The 20,973-nt window shown below is 42.1% G+C and overlaps 1 protein-coding gene across 1 annotated transcript in view; it reads right to left on the bottom strand.

Moving 5' to 3' along the window:
• Nucleotides 1–20,973, bottom strand: part of zgc:171482 (zinc finger protein) — a gene marked incomplete in the record, with an annotated part of 46,543 nt that overhangs the window by 2,125 nt on the left and 23,445 nt on the right. Inside the window, 4 exon segments of the mRNA XM_035663421.1 lie at nucleotides 3,340–3,441; nucleotides 8,313–8,409; nucleotides 15,342–15,599; nucleotides 18,779–18,956. Coding sequence (XP_035519314.1) covers nucleotides 3,340–3,441; nucleotides 8,313–8,409; nucleotides 15,342–15,599; nucleotides 18,779–18,956 — 635 coding nt within the window.

The raw sequence follows: 20,973 nt of genomic DNA, 5'->3' as shown, positions 1-20,973 counted from the left end.
AACCCGCAGTCCAAAACCAGATGATATTCAGTGTACAATGGTATAAAATTGAGAAAAGCAGCAAACTTGGTATGGTTGAGAAGCTCAAAATAAAAAAACTGTAGTTTTCTCTTCATTATCTGTTAGAAAGAGATATGTCTTGGGACCCCAGGTTAGGAAAACTGCTCTAGTCTATAAAATGTCAAAAATAGTCTAAAACGCCCAGGAGGATGTCTTCAAATTCCTTGTTTGGATCGACCAACAGCCAAAGATATTCGAGTTACAAAGATATAAAATGGGAAATGCAACAAATCTTCACATTCTTAAGCTTGAAGCAGCAAATGTCAGGGATTTTTCTGTCAGTCGGCTAATCAATTAATTAACTAAGAGTTTCAGGACTTAAAAAGCAGAGAGGAGGCTGCATGATGCCAGAAGAAGAAATATGCTGCTTTAGATTTAGCTCTAAAGTTGTTCAAAAACATACATTTCCTCCCACTGTATCTGGCATATAGTTTTCACCTGATTGGGCTTTTTCTATGGGGACAACATGGTACAAATACACAGAGAGCATCGGCTACATACCCAATATTTTCTATTTTTCATGCATTCAAATGGATTCCTTTCACATACAGTACTTTTCACATATATTTGTTCACTAGCACTGCATATACATCCTCATACATATGAATATTATTAGTATTTGGATGCAGTTAGTGTCTGAGCAAGGAGATACAAGGTGAGGAATAGTAGAACGAGGGCAGGAAGGGTGACAGAGCCAAAGAAAGTGGAAAGTAGAAGGTGAGGCAGGGGGTGGGGTAAAAAACAGGTCATGGTCTGCAAGTGAAGGGGGTTGTTAATAGACTAATCCAATAATCTTTCTCATGGCCACATGTGGGATGTGAGATATATGAGAATGAGAATGTGTGAGAGAGAGGGCAGAGAGAGTGCATGTGCCTCTGTCCAAGGGAAGTGTTTGTGAGGATGTGAAGGTCACCTTGGCATGCTGTGTGTGTGTGTGTTCCAGGTAAACGCGGTCCGGCAGTGGCAGTTGCTAAGGGAGCGGAGCTGTGAGTCATGATTCAGGCATGACCCCTCCCACCCCCCCACCTTATTACCATCACAGACAGCGAAACTCAGGGCAGCCTGAGGATGTGTGTGTGTGTGTGTGTGTGTGTGTGTGTGTGTGTAAACACAGACTGTGTGTATGTGCGATTTTTTGGACAGAAGGTGTGATGTGTTTTGGACGGAAGGTGCCTTTGGGGGAGATGAGGAGAGCCTAAGGCCAAAGCCTGTCTGTGTGTGTGTGTGTGTGTGTGTGTGTGTGTTCAAGTGTGACAGAGGATAGCTCACGAGCGTCAGTCCTGAATTAACCTTTCACCTTGCCTCAAGCAGAGAGAGGATACGCACACACACACACAGAACATGACACACACACATACATGCAGCAAGCCGGCCCTATTAGCAGGTCGATAGCTCAACCATTTGCATTCACAGTTCCTTTACACTAAGCACGGTAATCTCTCACAGTCGTTGCCACCCTCCCTCTCTGTGCCTTTCCCCTCTTGAATGTGCATTAGTTTGTTTGTAGTTTGTGTGTATGTGTCCCCTGTGATACTGATGCTGAGTAATTACCAGGGTGAGTAGGCTAAATGGATTGTTCCCGACCTGACCACCATACCCTTGGGGCCTGCGTTAACATCAGCATCAACATCACACACATACACAAACACACGCTACGCACATAAACGCACATAAAGGCAGGACAGAGGTCGGAATTGTATAACAAAAAAACACCCAGAAAGCAAAGGCCATATAATATTATTCATGTTCATATCACTCACTAGGATTGCCTGGTGAGTGATATGAACATGAATATTATTATACGGGTAGTTAAAGCAGCGCAGGGTCATTGGTAAAAGATTCAACACTGCTGACAGTTCCCATCAAGTACACTGCGCTTTACTGGTTGCTTTGTTTGCTCTTGTGGACTCCAAGGGGCTAATTAGTGCTCATTCTTGTTTTATTCAGTTTTTATTTTAATGTATGTATACTTAGACAAAAACTTTTTAGGTTGCATAAAAGCCACGATAGCCTTGAGGATATTCTGTACTTTGACAATGAGCTCTGTGACAGCACTTTTTCTGGTTCAGACTGCTGGGTATTGTTAATAGGAACAATGTTGAACCAGACAGAGAAGGATCTATATAGTAGAGCCTGACTGATAAATCAGCATGCCAATAAGCAGATATTATTGGCATTAATGCTGGCAGATATACAAAAAGCATTTCCAGTAAATAAATGTTTTATAGACCCAGTAAGGGTTTAAAAAACAAAAAACTAACTCTAAGTCACTTTAAGGTTAAAAAGATTTTGTTGAGCCACTCACATGTCCTTGTAACAACTCTTTAATAACCAAATTTGAAGGATTCCTATCTTTTTTTTATTATCTTTACATGAAAACTGCAAAATAAGTAATATATGTACATATGTATACAACAAATATCCAAGTAATGTAAGTAGAATAACAAGAGGTTATTAAAAAAATACATACAATTAAATACAAACGTGACATTACGCATGAACTTGTGGGTGTATTGTACTGTTGATGGCCTCCATGGAAACAAAACTACAAAAACGGCAATATTGCAGAAAAAACAAAACTTAAAAATAAACTTTTCATGAGGTAGTTGCTGCATCCACCAGCACATCTGAACTGTGCTTCTCTAAAGAAAGTTTGCCATCTCCTACTTCTACACTCTGTTTTGGAAATGGCCTTCTAGTTTACCCCTTATTACCTACTGTATGAGTGCTGGCATACCGTCACCGCTGGGAACAGTCTGCTATCATCACAATACTTGTCAGATTCTTACACAGCTGTAGGGCTCAGCTCCTGTCTGCTGATGGCCGTATGTTCAATCTTTAATTTTTCACTTTTTTTAAGAGTACAGGAACTAACATGCGAATTTAATGTTCATCTTTCTGGTTCAGTTCTGTCTGCTGCCCACTTATGTCCCTGTATGCTGGCCAGCTAAGTGCATTGACTTAATTGCAACATACTGTAAACTGTGAAAATGTTCTGCCAAGTTTATTTAGTTATATCTCTGCTGTTATCTGCCTGTACCGGTCCAATTACAGAAGCCAGTCTGGAGCGACTGCGTGAAGTCTGCAGCGTTTCAAATGACCTGCAGCTGATTGTGTATGAAGCAGATGCACAGTATAGATAAAGAGAGCTGGCAGATAGATGCATCCAGCTGTTAGAATAGAGAAATCTGTTGTTTTATGATGACACATTCCTAATACCGAACATCACACACACACCTACACACTCATAAACACACAAATAGACGTAGATACACATACACAGTTTTCATGGATGTTTCTTCGGTGAGAGCTAATCCCCTGCCGCTGTCAGCCGTGCTTTCGTCTCCTCCAGAAAGCTCCTTACACAAGCCAAAGCTCATCCTGAGTGTAAAAGAACACACACACATGACCCACAAAAATACACATACACACGCACACTCACTTGAAGTTAGGGTGGAAGATCTCGCGCCACTTTGGCAAAGCCTTGTGCACCCTGTAAACAACCTAGAGATATTAATGGAACAATCTGAGTAGCCTCTTTTTACTCACACATGTTTTTACATTTACTCACATGCACACACATTGCTATACAGAAAAATAAAACACATTTGTCCATAATCAGACAGCTTGTTCTTAAAAGGAAGAAGACTGCGTTAAAAACGTTAGTACTCATGCCATGTGTCGCAAAAAATAAACCAACACTAATGCGCAGACAGACACACAAGCACACAGCCCTCATTCATAGTCCCTTATGTCCTCCTATTTCTAAACATGCTATGCCTTAGAGGTTGTCTAGTATCATATTTGTGCTGCAGCCAGAGCGGTCGTGTGTGTGCGTATGTCTACACTCCCATGTCAGCAGAGAAGTGACACTTCTTCACAATGTGCTGCACAATACAATGTGACAGGGACATTATTTGCTATCATATCATGCCCTCATACTACTCTGTTATGAAGGCTAAAATGTAGGAGTGGTTTGTGTATGTGAGTGAGAGAGACTTAAAGACCTAAAGCGGTTTCTAACACACACTGATGTAGCAGTATTGTGTTTCACCTGAGTGGGTGAAGGCTGAGGAAGTGAGGTCGATGAGGTAGAACCTTCGGTCTTGTTCTGTGTTTCCCAGAGGATCAATACAGCAGTGCAACAGAGCTGGCAAGACTTATTTCCAGAACCAGTGTTCACTCTCACAAGACTTCACCGCGCTTTTGCAATAAGTCTGCAAGGGCTCCGGGCTGTCGCACTGTAAAATCGCTCGCGCTTTGAGGGCTCTCTTGTGGACTTTTCACACTTTATGCACACTATAACTCTGCTTAGGGGAATAAAAAAAGAGAATTTTCAAATATAATTTGGTCAAACAAAATTATGATTCTGCTGTTAAATGACATATAAACATACAAAACTACTTGCACCATTAGCCACAGAAATGTTTCAGACCCTGAATGTCATGAACTGGTGTTTCATTCCCAATATACTATAAAAGTATCGTTATTTGTGGTTTATATTTTAAAAAAATATTTAGAATACTTTTAAAAATTGGTGAAAATTAGATCAAACAAAACGATAATACAAACATCTTGGTAAAAATGGATTTTAGAATTAAATTAATTATTGTTGACTATAAACTACTGCTTTACTGTAACTACTTTAGGATGTGTAGGAACATACAATCTCTGTAAAAGAGTTTACACCAATTTGCTCCTTTTAAAAAAACTCTAGACACTGAGCGGATTATTTTCCTACTTGACTACTGTCTCACAATCATCTCTCTTTTTAGAGAACACATTTGATAATCCATCTTTTTACCCACGGGGACATCATGAGATCCCTTACACAAACGTCTCATGAAAACGTCACCAAACACTAATTGTGCTGCACAATGTCAGTATTATATCCTCTCCTTATGTTGACAACCCTGTGAACAATCCTGAGAAAATTCCACTGCTCTGAAATAAGACTGACCTCCAGCTCTGCACACTTCTCTACCAAACTTCCTCCACTTCAGACCACTTCCAGTAAGCCTGTCTGATAAGGTGGATGAGGTACTTTCTCCCCTTCTATCCAGTGACCTATCAGTACTACCTCAGTAAATCTGGCTTGTACCTCTCTCTCATTCTGTCTGTCACTGCCCTCTGTCCGTTGATGCCCTGTCAGTCCACCCTGTTCATCCAAAGCAGTAATGCCCTGCAGCTGTCCACACTGGGTTCACCTCGATGTAAACTCCAAATCTGCTCCTTATCACTCTGGATCCACCTTTCAGTTCAATTTAAGGAGATTTTTGCTGAAAATTTCTTTTACTTTCTCCTGGTCTTTGCACCTTTCTGTCTCCATCCTGTTTCGGCCTGTATTTCTACATTTCTCCATGTCTCTTCTCTTCCTTAACAATTGTCTGTCTTGTGCCATCTCTATGTCCTTTTTTATTTATTTCACTGCTGTCTCAAACATGATTTGTCTTTCTGTCTCTGTGCATCTCTCTTCCCATCTGTCTCTCTATGTCTGTGGTGCATATACAGTCTCTCTTGTGTCTATCAGTCTTGCTCACTCTCTCTTTCTCTCTCATAAACACAACTCTTTTAGTGTGTCTGGCCTCTTTTCCGCTTTATGACGGTAAAACTGACAAGAGAGAGTTATGAGCCGCCATTTTTCAATGATTTACAGCCTCTATACAGAGATATTATACATCTCAACAAGCACACTTTTTAGGAGTTTAGCAGACTCAAAGCTCACTTAGACTGAGCAAAGAGCTGTATGAGGTGTTAGTATCTTGCTTAGTGGCATGTAGTAGTTAATGGCCTTCTGCAAATATCAATTCTGTGACCTTTTTATCTCATACCAAAACAAAATAAAACATTTTCCTTCCACTCAACAACATCTCTTTCCAAATATATTGATGCTGTTACTCGTGATAATTCTCAAACCTTTTCCACAGGTCAGAAAATCACACTAAAGCTCTTCTCCCTTTACTCCCCTTAATATCTCAGGCTTTGCCGTTTTCAGCCTAACCACAAATTATCGTCTGTGCCTCACCTCTAGCTTTGGCAATTCACTTCAAGATATTGACTGAATTTCAGGAAAGTTAGCACTGGGTACAGGTCTACAGCCTATCACCTAATTGGCTGAATTTTCTTCTTGTTTTATATACAATAACTCTGAAACTATACAACTGCGTGTCTTATTATAATAAAAGCTTATGTAGAGTACTACAAGTACAGACAGGAAAGGAAAAGTGGAAAGTGTGATAATTATAACTAGTGTCCATTCCGGCCTGACCCGACAATTATTATTTATCCTCTGTAGGGGACATGACACTATGCATGCAGTCTATTTGAGTCCTAATGTCCTGTGAAGAGGACATCCTGGGCTTCCTAATGATGTTACACAAATGGGGGTGCGGCCAACAGGAATAGCAGCAAACATAGTTTGGGCAGTAAGGGAGATAAGTGATAAAATGTATAAAGATATAGGTTGTTTAATTAAGGATGTTGTTATTTATTTATGAGCATCTTAACTATATTAAGATTTTTATGTTAATTTTAAGTTTTTCAAGATACACATTTTAACCCATGTCCTTAGTATTATTTTCAACCATTTTCCATACTTTAGGAAACACTTAAAGTGAGGCAGAAAAGATTTTGCTCTATGTGACTGCACAATCAGCCTATATTCAATGTCAAACCGCTCAGAGAAGTGGACTGTCTGCACCGTCCTGCATTTCTTTGATCTGGCTGCCACAAGTGACCGCCGGGCCTTTTTGTGGAAAAGACTGACCTGATATCGACTACAAACGACATGTTGTAAAAATAAAATGAAATACATTTTTGAGACAATGAACTTACATTCCAGTTACCTAAACTGTAAAAAAGCAAGTAACAGATATAGCACACACTGTATAGTCCATGTCTAATCTACTCTTTATAGTCACCAGAGGATATAAGCATTTGGAATTTACCCTTGGCTAAAAGAAAATCTATCCGATTATTTATTTTTCTGTTTTTGTCTCATCCTCCTTCCCTCTCTGCCTTTCTCATCCTTGTTATTGCCGTTGTTTTTCTCACTACACCCACCACTCTCTGTCTAAGAGTTAACTTGTTTGCAGAAGTTTGGTGTGTGCAGCCCAGACGAGTTATGCTCTAGGGTGGATAAATACAGACATTTCAGCTGAAGTGCCTCAACTCTCTAAAAGAGGAAAGAAGAAACAGCCGCAACAACAAAGTTATATCCTCAAGCAACCTTTTATCTGACAAATACTCCATTCATAACACACTTAATTTCCCTTACATTGCTTTAAATGCAAAGAGACACATACATGCACACACACACACACACACACGCAGGCACACCACAATACCGCCTAGAGCCATGCTTACAGCCATCTCATGGTAGATGCATGAAATGTAACTGTTCCATATCAAGCTCTCTTCCTGCTGGTTGATATTATTTCCCTCACATGGGCTGTGATTGCATTTTATTAAATCAGTAATGAAAATGACCAAACCTCATTGTGTGATTGTCATTCTTTATAATAAATAACCCTGTTTCCATTATGCTGCCTCAGTCTGCTCCACATCTCTTTACATGGCTTATATGTGCATTATAAATGATTTTTTTGGGAGATTTTGTCAGCTGTGCCATTTCACTCATCAGATATTTAAAATTTGAAAGCCCCTACACATTCAACACATTTAAATACAAACAGTATGTAGTGTAATTTGCAAGTGGTGCTGCCCAGTGGAACTGTCTGTGTTTTCCCTCGTATATAAAAGTATAGGTTGTGCAATTGATTGCAGCACAGATTTTTATCACTGTAGCTTTGTTTTTTTATGTGAATGCACATTGGCTGACATCGACAGTAGCGTGACACCATATGCATCCCCTCTATAGGACTGGAAAAAGAATTGTGCTTCTCTTCAAAAGTGTTTCTACGTGTTTTGAGATGGCCACACTCGCAGGCAAAAACCCTGTCGTCATAACCTCCCCCTGACTGCATCACACTGCCTCCATTATCTCTCACTTAGAGTGCTTATGTCTTTGTGTGTCTTTATAGTCTCAATTCAATGAATTATACAAGTGGGGATAAGGGTATACGCTTCCGGACAGTCTTTCCTCAAAGATATTTATGGTGTTGCTACATGTTACATGAAGTGGGGATGCTGGATTGTCTGTTTTGAAATTGGAAACACTGTCTCTCTTCTCAGGATTTGGATATATCCTTTCATCCATCCATCCATCCACAATGCTACGTTGTTATACTCACTTGTTCTGGTGCTTGGAGCCCTGGAGGTGTGCATGGTACTGCTCGATAGAGTTGAGGACCACACTGCAGACACTGCAGGAGTAACTACTGCGTAGCCCTGGTGAGAAACAAACACACAACCACGCAGGTACAGCTACAGTTACTGTCAGGACACTTTGAAAATAGTATGGTTCATAAAAATCCTTAAAAGCTGTTATCATCAGCAGCAGCAGTAGCAGAAGCAGTGAAGCCCATGTGAGCAACAATAAAAATTTGAACTTACCAAATAACTGTTTTATTTTTATACTCTGCAGTGCAGGGTAATTTTCCTAATTAGAGTGCATCTGGAAAAAGATTTGATTAGACTTTCATCATTAGCAGAAAGCCAGTTACACTTTTAGATCACTGCCTTCTTCTTTCTAGTGTGTGGGTGTCTGTGTGTGTGAGTGTGTGTGAAGGTGCCTTTTCAAACGTGAACTTCTACAGGGTGAGAAGAATTGGGACACTTGGGATAAGAAAAGAACAGTGCGCTAGGTTGTGTACATGTGTAGTTCTCTGTACGGCTGTGCATGCCTTCACATTTGTATTGTATTGGTGAATGCGTGCTTGAGATGGTGGGGCTCAGACACAGATGTGAACTAATTAGAGGGTTTGCAGGTGGTCGAGATGAACACCCAAAAATAGATGGATGAGGATGGAGATACTGACAGAAATGGTTGGTGGGGGTGGGGGAGGGGGGCAGGCAGAGGATTAGGTAGACAGAATGAGTGAAAAGAGTTAATTTCCGGAGAAAAATAAGCTGTGCATAAAAAGATGAAGGACATGGAAACACTGTAAGGATAATGAGTTGTCACACTGCAGCAGTGCTGTAAAGTGCATGCTGGGGTTTTAATGACCACAGGAGAAAACACAACGTGTGTATCCACCTCTTAAAAAAAATTTCCTCTTACACATGTGGTAACTACAGCATGGCACCACTGATCTTAAAATCTTTCTTTCATGAGGGCAGAGGAAATTCTCTCCGTGTTGAGGAGGACAGCCGGGCAATCAGCAACATGACATAATTGCCTGCGTATTCTCTGTAAGAGATGCAATAAAATGCTATTTTTGTTTTCTCACATTTTGCACACTGCAGAGCTTTACTCAGATTAGAGATGAACAACCTTGATGCTTCACGGTTGTATGACAAAACAGCCAAAAATGAACAGCTTGAAGCCTTTTCCCCCCAGCATGTCCATGCTCCCCCTCCTTTACTGTGTGTTTTTCTTTCTATGTTCACGCTTTGACAATGAATGTGTAATTCTGGGTTTGGTGGTAAGCGGGTGATGCTTGCTTGTGTGTCTGTGCCCTTTTCTCTGCTGTCATTACTGTCCTTGAGATTTATGAGTTGTCTGTGTATTCCATCACCTATTGACCTTCTGTGGCGGTAATTGGTGAAGTATGTTGGGAGATGAAGTTGTAATATAGTTAGGAGTGGTGGGAGGTCATTTATACTGGGCTAGAGCTGCATAATGTGGCATATCTACTCCCCGTTGTCTCAGTCGCTCTGTCTGTTTCAGGGGTGATTAAGGACAAGCAGTCATTTACAAGAAAGCCTCAACTGAATTAGTTGCCTGGAGTAAGCACTGTCTTGGCTTAAATGTTGATATTTTGCATCTATTAGGAGCTAATAACTAATTCTGTGTGTGTGAAGGAGAGAGAAAAAGAGAGATAGTACATTCTCTTCTGCCAAAATGTCATTACTTCTGTTCTCTCTTAATGAAAAGGCTATTAATTGGAAAGGAGATAATTTGGAAAAGAAAGGAATGATAAGTCTCTCATTCTGCTTCCCTTTCTCTTCCCCGTAATTCTATACTGCTGCAAGGATTACACAAAGAGGTCTTTTCTTGTATACACGATTAAGTGTGTTTTATGTGCATGTGTGTATGTGCGCACACACAAAGGCAGCTTCCCTGCTTTTAGCCTGATTGATGTCACCTCCCCACTTCCTGGCCGAGCAGCACTGGTGCACAATATGCTGCAGTTTCTGTCTGTGCCAGAAAATGTGCTTTTGAACACACTCACATAAACGTTCACACACGTGGACGCATGCACAGACACTGCGTTTTGGTTAATAAAGTAGTTCTGGCATAAGCCAACACTGTGCCCTAATCCATGTTAATTACATGCAGGGAAAGAGTGCGTGCAACACGAGTGACAGCATGCAGCGCAGGGTTGTGAATGTGGGGTTTTTTTTGGTGAGCATGAGCAGTATTTGTGAGGGTGTTCTAAGCCTTGTTAATTACACAAGAAGATATGCCAGGGAGAGAGAAAAGAGGGGGTGAGATGAGCTAAGGCAGTGGGTGTGGAGTCTTCGGGCAGTGCTGGCACCCCTGGTATGGTGATGCCTAAATGCTTGTCAAAAAAGTAATCAGCTACATTCTGTGCACAGAAAATCGAGCCTTGTTGCAAAGAAACTTTACTTCTTCGTGAAGTTTCTGAGTCTGATATATCTTATTTTAACCTCAGCTTAAGCAACATTAATGACTCATTTGGAAGGTGATGTTTTATTAGGAAGCTCAGAGGGTTTTCAGGTCGTGGTCAGCACTGACAATTGTGAAATGTACAAATTAACAAATGTTGCATGAAGACTATTTGTTAAATAGCAGGATGGTTTTAGATACAGAGGAAATGAGCCTTAAGCACACTCTACAACCACCATTGAACATCAAGTTACATATGGATAATTTCAAGGTAGAGTTTCTCCTAGTCTCCGCTTCCTTCCTATGGGACGGCTGCAACTGAGAATCTCACTGTAAGGTATTCATCTATAATTTTATTCACTGTGGAGGCAGGATAATAGCTCTTACTACCCCAGATACTTTGTGTTGTGGTACACCATTAGTTTACCATGCACTTTGCAAGATTAAAAAGGAACTGGATCCAAAAAGAAGCCCATTGAGATGCAATCAAACCAACTGTCTGCAGCATAGGCTTGACAGTACGTCTCTCAGGAATATATCACAAATACCATAGCAAAGAGGGGTTTAGCATGGGTGAGAGTCAGATTGAATCCAAGTGGAATTTTACCAAACAACAAACTTTGAAGGACTTATAGGGAGACTAATTAGTTTTCCAGTGAATGTGACAGTAATTGGAAAGACCATCTGTTTTAGAAAAAGAATTGTCATGCACAGGAAACAAACTGAACTGAACTATTGCTTTGAAATGAAATGACCAGATTCTTTTCAATTTTTCAGGTTGATGCTCCAGCTCATTAGTTTATGTTTGTTCTCTGTCTGATCTTAACGGATTAATTTTCTCTTTACACTATATTTATTCATATTTTATATTAATATATCTGACATCAGTGCCAACATGATACCTGAGTTGATACCTGATATCAATATCAATACCTTAGTTTGGCAAATAAAAACATACTTTAACCCTTTTTTATTCAACTAAATATTCCAAACTGCTTATTTCATCATTGCAGTAAAGCAGTGATATGTTTGCCACTTGGGGACTTAACAAACCCTCCTTTCAGCATCTCTTTTGGTTTCCACCAATTCCTGAGTGATTGGTGTAGCTTTAAATACAAAAAAATGTGTCTATAGTTAGGGACGTTTTACTTAAATCAGGAAACATCTGATCCAAAGAACAAATAAAGAAGCCTCAGAATTAGATGGTGGCTGGTGCTAATGTCCCACCCAGTTTGTATTACGTATGCAGATCTACAATGCCTACAGTATATCACGTTTATGTGTGCATGAATGTGAGCTTGCTTGTGCGAGTGTGTCATAGTGTGTGCTGTCTCATGGGAGAGGAGGTCAGCTCTGTCTCCCAACCCAGGCACTGTCATCAATTACACACAATTTTCTCTGCTTTGGTACTTCACCCTCTCTCGGGTCCTCGTGCACACACACATGCAGACACACACTCCAGTCCTAGACGCTTATCTCACTGCCTCTAATTCTCTACTGAGTCTCCAGAGGGAAGAGACAGTGCGCCGGCATTGTCTTGAGGGGTTTCTACCCCTGTCGTGATTTATGTAAAGACACAGCTGAGTCAGGCGGGCTCCATCCCTCGGCAGTAGCCACCCCCACTGCAACTCCCTTGTCCACCTCCATAATCCATCTCCAAGGGTTTTGTCTGGCACCTAGCCGTTGAAAATAACGACATTTTCCCCTGTGCCCTGTCTGCGCAATTACACCAGAAAAATCCAAGAGTAAGAAACGGTGTCGATATAAATGTCATGGGGATTTTGTGATATGTTTCGGTCTTGAGAGTGTGAAAGGGGGAGCAGGAGGTGGGGGGGAGCATTAAAGAGAGAATATGCAAGTACAAGCAAAGGTCAGTATCATCAATAGGACACAACCAGACAATACAGCATGGCAGAGCCTGTAGTCATGGTTTAGAGAGAGAGGAAATGTTGGTGTGTAAATAATTCACCTGTGCCTCGTGGGGCGCTAATGAGGATGACAGATGAGACAATGATGAGAGTTCGGAGCCCCTAGTGCTGTACACACACACACACACACACACGCACACATTTACACACAAAATAACCACAGCAACAACAAACAAGGACACAAGACAGAGTACAGCAGCAGGGAGGGGTGGGAACAAGATAAAAACGAATGTAAAGAGAAAACAGTTCTACAAAGGGAAAAAGAAAGACAAAAGGACAGAGATGAATCTGTACTTGGCTGAGACTGAATTCCTCATTTCTCCCCCTTCCTCTCTCTCTCTGTTTGCTCAGCTGCCGCCTCGCGTTCGACCCTCCCTCTGAGATTACACCCGACACACCTGTGACTTCACACCTGAAGGGGTGATAAAAGCCAATCAGATGTGAGAATCTTGCACCAATGGAAATGTGTCTGAAGAACAAACGACTTGTTGTATTGTGATGAACAAAGTGTTTCAGTCTTAAAGGCACTGGAACAAACACTTGATTGATGGCATATATAATAGATCATGCCAGCAGCAAGCACACTCAGAAATCTTGGACCAGTTCATTGCCCTTGAACGGGTAATAGATTTTGCAGTAGAGCATCACTCTTCACCAAGTGCAAACATCTTGGATTGAATAAAGGAAAATCTGTATTTTATATATATATATATATATATATATATATATATCACAATTTTAAATGTGCTCTGTAGGGTTCTACATGCTGAGGTTTGAAGTCAAAATCTCCCAAAAACAGCTGAGGTTGTGGGATCTGGGTCACAGTGTGTGGATGCAGGACGATATCCAACATGACACCTCTTAAAGCCTCTGAGCCAGTGTAGGCGGCAACATGACTCATGCTTTTAATATGATTGGCTTCTTGAGATGATGGTTTGTGTCATGGCACCTGGAGCACAAAGCGAATGGCACGGCTTCGGCTCACAGAGGATTTGCATGTGTGTGCGACCGTGTCAAACCTGTGCGTATGTGTGCGTGCGCAGTAGAGGAGTTGTGTGGCACTCGTGTGAATGCTGGGTTGCGTGCTGTAGGATGATGTTGGACGATATCACTCATAGGAACCAGAAAAGGAAAAAACACTTTCTGTGCCAAATACTATTAATAATTTCATTAGAATACCCTCCTGGCAGAGATGTGAGTATGAGCATGTGAATCAGTGTCCTCTTACTGCTACATTTGTGCGTGGAAGTGTTTGCGTGGGAGACGGGAGGAATAAAGGGGGAGAGAAACACGTAGAATAGTAATTAATACCCAGGACTCGCTATGGTAACTGTAATTTGATCTCAGTTTTACCAGTAAATAATGAACAGTAAGAAATAACTTCAGTTTAATTGTCTGCTTACATGTGAGCCTGGTGGACCCTTCAGTCTGCGTTTATCATCACATCATTAGATTAAATATTAGTGTGTAATGTGTGGTTATTAATCTGCACTGTGTAATTTCCTAGTATGCTACATGCAACACGCCAACAGAGGTCCCGTTACTTTTTTTGACAGTTTTACACAGTGCAGTGCTAGCACTAACAAGTGTGAAAGCTATGCTGTAACACGAGGAGACTGTGACCCCAACAGGCCAACATGGAAAGGTTAGACTGTGGCAAACAGATGATGTATAAGATGTGTCAAAATTTCACTTGGACTGAGATACACAGTTGATTAAGGAGAGACAAATATTTTCTTGGGATGATGGATGAGCTAAATCTTTTATTGGCATAGACCATTAAGATTATTCACCCAGTAAACACCTTTCAAAGAGTACTGGTGATTTAGTTATTTATTTCTATGAAGTTTGGAACTGATTAAAACAGCAATGGTCAGAGTTGAGATGAGTTCAGCAGAGGCAGGGATATCCAGATTTAGCTTCTAGTGTGCCTGGGTCAAGCTTCAAAAACGCTGCCTCCTGCAGTTACAATAATGCAACATGATAACGTTTTTTTTTGTTGGACCCACACACACTGGCCCTTGCCTTTCAAACTAAACACCCCAGTTTGTAAAATGGGCTTTCTAATAAAATCCTGAGCCGAGATATCTGTATAATGTTACTTTTCTTCACTGACAGACTTGGACATAAAAGTGGTTAAGTGCCTCTTTAATTCAGAAAATATTTTATATTATGATGGCTCATTCAGATATATAAAACATTATAATTCTGCACCTAAATTTAATTATAAGAAGGCATTCCAACCATCTGTGAGACGTTAATTGTTTACTGTATATATAAACAGTGGGACGGTTGATGGGGGTAGGTCCAATGTAGACCGCTTTAATGGAAACACATATGATTCAAGGACGCAGGAGACAGGTGATAGGTCATATAAAATCTATGTTTGTGTCCACATTTATGGTGAATGTGAATAAGCCGATGTTTACAGTAACTGGCTAATGCTGCTAATTTTATCTGTGATAACCGGTGTGGCTTACCTCAGTATAAAATCTGTGAAATGTACACCACATTGAAAGGCATATGAACATTTCAGAAGTCCACCCTGCCACAGATCTTGAATGTGATCTCCCCCTTATCGTCTTTCCTCGTACAAAGTCGTAACACCCATCCTGCCCTTCACTTGTCACTTGTGTCGGGCTCGGGGCCAAGAGGCTGACCTGTGCTCTCCGTGGCATCCAGACTGCCCGCTAGCTGCTCCAGGAGGCGTGCCCTGGCTGCGTTCCGGCGGTGTTTCTTGCCCTCATAGTGCTGCTGGGCCATCAGTGGGTTGTTGAACCAGGCTCCGCACAGGCAGCAATACTTCCCCGCTTCTCTTCCGCCGTTTCCTCCGACCACCGCCATGGGCCAGGGCAATGCAGGGGGAGGAGGTGGGCATGCGGTGGGGTCTGTGGGAACAGGGGTGGAAGGGGAGGAATCTGGTGGAAGAAGTGAACAGATAGAAGGCAGAGATGAGGGGTGAGGGATTGCAGCAGGAGGATGGGAGGGAAGAAGAAAGCGAGGGAGCACATTAATAGTTTATTTCCTTGATCCTTGATATTAACATTAATTCAAATGCAAATGAGGTTTTAAGACATAAATGACATGAAATGAAAATATTTTCACAAAATTACATTAACATAAAAATGTCATGCATTCATATTCAGATGAACATACACACACACACACACACACACACAAGTGCAATCTCAAGTATGTTTATACACACACGCACACACGTACATTTAAAAGCTCTATATTTCGATCATACTGATTAAGACTGAGGGCAAAGAGCAATAGATAGCTGTAGGCCACATCTGTGGAACATTGATGAGGGTCAGGGGGAAGCTCCAGGGACCAGTCTGCAAGTGCTCCGAACTGGCTTTCTACTATCTACTGTACTGTACTGAACCTCCTGGCTTTATCCTTTTTACCTACATCCTCTTCTCTCATCTTTCTTCCCCTTTCATCAATCTTCCCCCCTCTCTACTCCTCTCTCCTCTGTGAGGGAATGAAAAAAACAAAGAGAAATGGCAGACTTCCAGGTGACCTGCTACTCGTGACATGACACTGGTTACCATGGTGATTGCCCATTAATAGCCAACAGGCACTGACATGTCCACAGGACGTGGTTGTGGCTCACGCAGCGAAGACTGCGTATGTGCGAGTGGCTGCACGTGTGTGTGTGTTTGTTGTGTGTGTGTGTGTGCATGTGGTTTGTTTTGGGTAGCAGATTAAATGTATTAGATCCACACTTTGAGAAACGTGTAAGCCTAGTGTGGTGTGTGTTGTGTGTGTGTTGTGTGTGTGTGCACGTGTGCGTGCATGAATGAAGCTCCAGAATAGGCTGTTTGTGTGTGCGTAAGGTACAGTACGTGTAGCAAAGAAATCGTCTCTGCTCAAACTGTTTATTTGAACACAGGGAGGGGGTGTTAGGTCCACAGCCAAATTGTGTGAGAAAGCTTCTAATGCCAGATGGCATGTCCAAATGTGCCGGTTCGCCATCTACAATGTGTCAATGACTCTAGAGTTATACCGACTATGACTACACAGCCACAATACCGCACGTTTAAACATTTTATATCACGAACAGAAGCCCACTCACACAGGCTTTTAAGCCAAAATGAGTCATATCACTTCTTTCACAACAACTCACTGATAACAAATGAAAAGCATGTGTGAATTGACCAGTGACCATGAGCGTGAGGTGTGTTAGTTTATGTGTGTGTTTTTTTTTTTTTTTGTGTTTGCACTTGTGTTGACTTGACTCTAGCCCTGCGAGCTGATTGGTTGCTCATACCTTGATGTGTCTTCGGGCTCTGTTCACATAGTTACTGTATCTATGGCTGTGTCTCTGCTCATCTCACCAACCACACCCACACATTCCCTTCACTTGTGTTTGCCTTTGCCACGCCATCATCTCACTTACAAAACACAACCCTGTAACTCTTTTACTGTCATTTCATTTCTCTGCCACTAATCTCAAAGACAAGGCCATCCTATAATCTCTGGTGTAACGTTCGTGTGTGGCCGTGCATGAGTGAAGCTCTGACAGCTCTGTGGCTCCGCACGTGCTGAGCAGCAACAGGGAGAGATCCTCGAATGTATTTTTCCTCTCCATCCCTTGTTTTCCCACCCTTTCGTTCCTCATGACTGTGATCTCTGCACACTGGAGCAGAAGTAAGTGTTTTTCATGGAGTGGGGAACAGGGAGTGTGCGTGATAGTGTGTGTGCAGGAGGAGGAGGAGGAGGTGGTTTGGAGTGTGTGTGGGGATGTGATGAGCAAAAAAGGGGGAGGGAACGCAGGTACAGTCTCTGCTCTCCACCTCTCAAGGGCTTCTCCAACACACATGGCTTTTGCTTTCTCCCCCCTCACTGTGTGGTTTGTGTGCATGTGTATGTTTGAGCGTGTGTCCGCATGTAGGTGTCCATGTGTCCTTACATGCATCAGTCATCCTGCCTATGTGTGTTTTCTGAAGACTGTGTGTGCATGTGTGTGCTTCTCTGCCCATGTCCGCTCAAGCCTGTCAGCTTAGATGTGCATCTTCTGTGGAGCGCTCATCTCAGAGTGATCATGAAGGCTACTTTTGACTTTAATCTCTCCTGAAATCTTCTTCATCTCTCCCAGGTCACTCTTCCTCTCTTCTTGCTCTGGTTCTCTTGTTTCTTTTCCTCCAGGTCCCACTGTCACAAAAACCACAGAAACTCCACAGCAACGGCTGTACAGAAGTGACACTTCTCCAAAGTAGGCCAAAGTTTAGCAAAAGTCACTCAGGGGCTTGATTATAACACTCCATTTTGTAGTGATTGTGTGTTTATGGCTCTTTGAATTTTCACTTTGAATCCAATTTGAATCACATTATGTAAAGCTCCCCTGGGGACGACTCACCAGCACTGACAGTTAAAAAAAAAAAAATGCTCATCTTAAACAATCATGAGCATGAACAAAAATCAATTTGCGGATGTCTTGATTTGTTGAAGAGATTTTTTTTTATTAATCATAAGACCTTTTATAAATTAAAGGCTTCACCTTCAAAGTTTTACTTTTTGGGCCTCTGGCATGTTAGCATTTGCAGACACTTTTTTCCCCCCTCTGATATCCAGACTAGACATTTTGAGTGAAGCATGACTAAAGCTTTCCAAATCCACTTCAGATAAAAATATATGCTTTGAACTAAAAATAGTTCTGTATTTAGTGATACATGTCGCAAAAAAAGTGGATGTCTGGATGACTTGGGTGCATGCGAGCAGGGGTGAGAGCATGTTTTATGACCAAGTTAATTACCTTGGTGTTTAGTGAGGACAGGTTCTTTGTGCAAACATCGAGATTGGTATACAATAGAGGTATTGATCCACTAGGGCTGAAAGGGTTGATCACCAGAGCACCAGTTTATAGTCAAAAGGTCGATGGATTTTTACAGCTTTCACTTTCAAGTCTGACCTCAAGACAAATAGACCAGCTAGTCTAAAGAATCAGTGTAATGCTCTAATCTCTTCATTTTCCAAAACCCAACTTGCACTCAGCCACTTGATTTCTTTAGCTGCTTTATACCTGCTGTAATCACTATGGAAGCATTACAGTTAAAGTATTTTAATACAGGTAGAAGGTGTGAGATACCTGTGTTTGTAGGGCTGGTCATGGCTGTGGGTATGTTGGGCGGCTCCCCCAGCACCAGGCGAACTCTCTTGGCGTGGGTTTTGCCCTGGTAGTGGGACTGGGCCACAATGGCGGAGGTAAAGAACATGTTACACAAGGTACAGCACTTGTTCCTGTCCACCTCTGTCTCTGCGCAGTCCTACAAGAGGAGAGGAGGAAGAGATGGTAAAAAAACAGTGGTGGATGGGCGAGGAGAGGTGTTATGAGAGAAAAATAGATCACAGGGGGAGGAGAGGGTATGGGGAGTGAAAAGGAAAAGAGAGGCAGTGAGAGGTGAAGGTGAGAAAAGGAGAGGAGAGATGCAGGGGAAGATGAGAAATGGAAAGAGGTACACTTTGCACTGACCTCCCTGAGCTTTGTCTTTTTCTCACTCTCTCGTACACACACACGCGCGCGCACACACACACACACACCAACAATGATCCCAATACTCACGAAAAGAGCCCAGTAGTGGCATTTAAGCAATCATAATCAACTCAAGGGGCTCTAATCTCACTGCCAACAGCCCTCCAGTTTGCCGTAGTGATTGGTGTGGCCTTATGCGCCTGTACAGCTTTTCCAACCTTGAATCCAATTTGAATCACCATTATTACAACCGCCGGTGCTCCCCCACTGGTCGATGTCAGCGCCCCTGAGCGGCCAGGCCGATCTAAAACTGCGCGACATCACAGGTATGACTTCATAAAAAATAATAGACAGAGACTGGCCCTATGGAACCAATCCATGCACATCTCGTCGCAGTGAAAAGAGGTCAAAGTCAAAGGGGTGTTGTCCACCGTTGAAGGAAACCGAGGACGGCGTAAAAATTCACACCTTTGCGGATTTTTGATTTTTGGAAGAGATTTTTTCTAGAGATCTATAAGACCTTGGTGATTGACCAAATCTTGAGACAAGACTTAGACCATTGTCTACAAAGTTTTACCGATTTGGCCCTTCTATCCGGCATATATCACCCATATGGAACCACTTTTTTTCCCCTCCCTCACCATCTGATAAAACCTAAGACATTTGAGTGAACACATGTACTTACAATAGCTTTCTCTCAAAATCAACTACAGCAAACCAAAATTATTAAGGCCTTTTGGAACCTAACAATTAATTCTGTATTGGTAAGGTGATAACATGTCCGAAAAAAAATGGATGCTGGAATTGACAAGTGAGCGGACGAGGCGGATTCAGCGGAGCCAGGCGGATAGTTATGGCAAATGTTTTTTATAACCCATCAGTAAATTAAACCTCTTGGTGCCACCTACAGTATCCGAGAGAAACGGTTGTATTTTGTGCTAACTCAGCATTCTCAGTAGAATTTGCCACCTGCGCGAAAAAGTATCAAGGTCAAGGTATAGATCAAACAAGAAAAAAGAGCCAGAAGTGGGACCCAGCGACATGGCCTAGAAAGGTTGATCCCACCCAGCTACTTACAGTTATACTAGCGCGCATCTTGTAGGTATTATAATCAATAAGGCTTCATAAATCTACAATTTTTCTAGTTTACATTTCAACCTCAACGACCTCAAGACAAATAGACAGCATCTAAAGAATCAGTGTAATTCGCTCACATTCTCATTTCCCAACCAACTTCGCATCCAGCCCACTTGATTCTTTAGCTGCTTTAATACCTGGCTGTAATACACATATGGAGCATTACAGTTAAAGTATTTTAAACAGGTAGAAGTGGAGATACTGGTGTTGTTAGGCTGGTCTCCGCGCTGCCGTAAGTTGGGGGCTCCCCAGCACCATGGCAACCTCTTAGGCGTGGTTCTGCCCTGTAGTGACTGGGCACAATGGCGGAGGTAACCAGAACATGTTACAACCACGAGACAGCATTGTTTCCTTCCACCTCTGTCTCTGCGCCATCCCCCTAAAGAGGCAAAGAGGAAGAAGATGGTACAAAAACATGTGGAGCCCCCCCGCAGGCAGAGTTTACTGAGAGAAAAAATAGATCACAGGGGTAATGAGAGGGTGGGGATTCGAAAGGAAAAGAAGAGGCGCCCCAGTGAGAGGTAAGGTGAGAAAACAAAGGAGATGATGGCAGGGAAGTGAGAAAGGAAAAGACGTCATTTGCCACTGACCTCTGACTTGTCTTTTCTCTCTCTCGTACACACACACGGGAACACACACACCACACCACACCACACACACACACACCACACACA

Source organism: Morone saxatilis, unplaced genomic scaffold (assembly GCF_004916995.1).
Source record: "Morone saxatilis isolate NCDOM2014 unplaced genomic scaffold, NCSU_SB_2.0 Contig19, whole genome shotgun sequence".
Lineage (NCBI taxonomy): Eukaryota > Metazoa > Chordata > Actinopteri > Moronidae > Morone > Morone saxatilis.
Note: the sequence above shows the minus strand (reverse complement) of the source record. Positions and strands in the feature narration are given on the sequence as shown.